We start from the raw sequence: 1,965 nt of genomic DNA, 5'->3' as shown, positions 1-1,965 counted from the left end.
ATTTTCCAAAATATAAACATAAATAAGTAATGATAAATTATTAACCACAATATATAATAAATTATAAAATATACATAAAAACAATCAATCAATCAAATGCTACTTACTAAATAAAAAAAACCTTACATGATCAATTGATTCTATAGATCACATATTGGTCATGCTACCTAATCAATCTGCAATATTTATTTATCATACATTGTATCAAAACTACATACCTGCATTCAAATACTGAGGAAATTTCGGTGCATGCATGGCCTCCAAATCCAGCGAGCGCATGAAAGTAGGCTCCACAAACGGATGCTGATTTACTAGTATATTGCCACCTCTGCCACACTACCTGCATGGTGCCGTCAGCCTGATCTTCATCTCCACCCGGATCAACAACCTCATAGTTACTTTCGAACTCCTCCTCGCTATTACTATTATAATCTTCCAACTCAATATTTCGGTCTACTTCAGATTGTTCGAACTCAATATACAACTCGATGAACGATATCTGTGAGCGAGTCTCCATGTACACTGAAAACATATCTTGCATGCTCGCTTCATTGGTTACATATTTGATTTGAAACTGAATGAACCCACCAAATACAAATATAGAGTACCTGTACAAAATGCACGACACTCTCAGATATTTGAGAATCCATTTTCTCACAAATTACACCTTTTAGTTCTTCAAACGACAATGTGAATGGAATAACGATATCTAATGGACTTTCACACACAAACTTCACTTCTTCAGCTGTTTGTAACAAAATCTGACCATGATAAGAAACTTTTAACATCACTCTATCATCCATTATGATATATTCACATTAAACACTCTCAATCTTGGTAAAGTTCCTGTTGAAACAATGAAGAAGAAGTTGTTGTCGAAACAATGAAGAAGAAAGAACCAAAGGAATTTCAGAAGAGAGAATTGAGAGACGAAGAAGAAATGAAGACTTCAGCTAATGTTGGGTATATATAAAACCAAAAATCGGATAGTCCGACCGCATTTCAACCGAGTTAAATTTTATAAAGAACTAAAATCAAACCGTCCGATTTTAGTCATATACGAATTCAAAATTATAGCGTGCATGAAATCGGACCGTCTGATTTTAGTAACATACGAATTAAAAATTTTAGCATGCATGAAATCGGACCGTCCGATTACCATATTCAAAATTTTTTTCACACACAAATTGGACCGTTCGATTTGTGTTCTCCTTTCTACTGCAAAGAAATCGGACGGTCCGATTTCTTCCCTCCTAGCTTCAAAATTCTAACGTCGTCACAGCACTGTATTGACCTCTCAAACCTCCATAACGTTGAGTTACACACACTTCATTGTCATATTAAAAATAATGAGCCTTTTAAATATTGATGTAATGACGTACTTGTAATTGGCATTTTAAAATATATCAAATAAACATAAAGTACAATATGTTTTAAGTTGTCATTTTGAGTAGAAGTTAGACTTGTATTGTGGTCGACAGTATAATGGAGAAAAGAATCCAACTGCCAGAATCCCGGTGCTAATAATATTTTGGGAGTGGCATGAGTTTTGGAGTGACAGTATAATGGGGAAGATGATTCACGCGATTTACAATGGAAAATAGAAATTTCTTCCTCGTCCATCGTAACTTGAACCACACATATAAGGATCCACGGCAGCAAAATGAAACAACTCCAACTTCATTCTAAGCAATAAGAAAAGATGAAAATTGTTATACTTATTTGTTCTTTCAAATCATGTCATGAAAAAATGCTCCGTAAACCCAAAAAGCCAACTACCAAAATTATGTAACACATGATTGTATATATTTATACATGTTACTTTATATTTTTTTTTTTTAAATAAAGCAATAGTCAATCACCAGAATAATTAAACGTTTTGTAAGAGAATAATAAATTTTTTTTATAGCTGCAAACTCAATTTCTTTTTTATGAATACCAAATAATTAGAAAATCACTAATTGT

The 1,965-nt window shown here is 33.0% G+C and overlaps 1 protein-coding gene across 2 annotated transcripts in view; it reads right to left on the bottom strand.

The window, feature by feature from the left end:
- LOC110263300 overlaps window positions 1-1,242 on the bottom strand; it is a 3,444-nt gene extending 2,202 nt beyond the window's left edge. For both annotated transcript variants that reach the window (XM_021104428.1, XM_021104429.1), the window contains exon 1: window positions 219-1,242. In XM_021104428.1, the coding sequence (XP_020960087.1) occupies window positions 219-279 (61 nt within the window). In that variant the 5' untranslated portion in view covers window positions 280-1,242. The remainder of the gene's footprint in view (window positions 1-218) is intronic.

Source organism: Arachis ipaensis, chromosome B06 (assembly GCF_000816755.2).
Source record: "Arachis ipaensis cultivar K30076 chromosome B06, Araip1.1, whole genome shotgun sequence".
Taxonomy (NCBI): Eukaryota; Viridiplantae; Streptophyta; class Magnoliopsida; order Fabales; family Fabaceae; genus Arachis; species Arachis ipaensis.
This window is presented reverse-complemented; position numbering and strand designations above follow the sequence as displayed.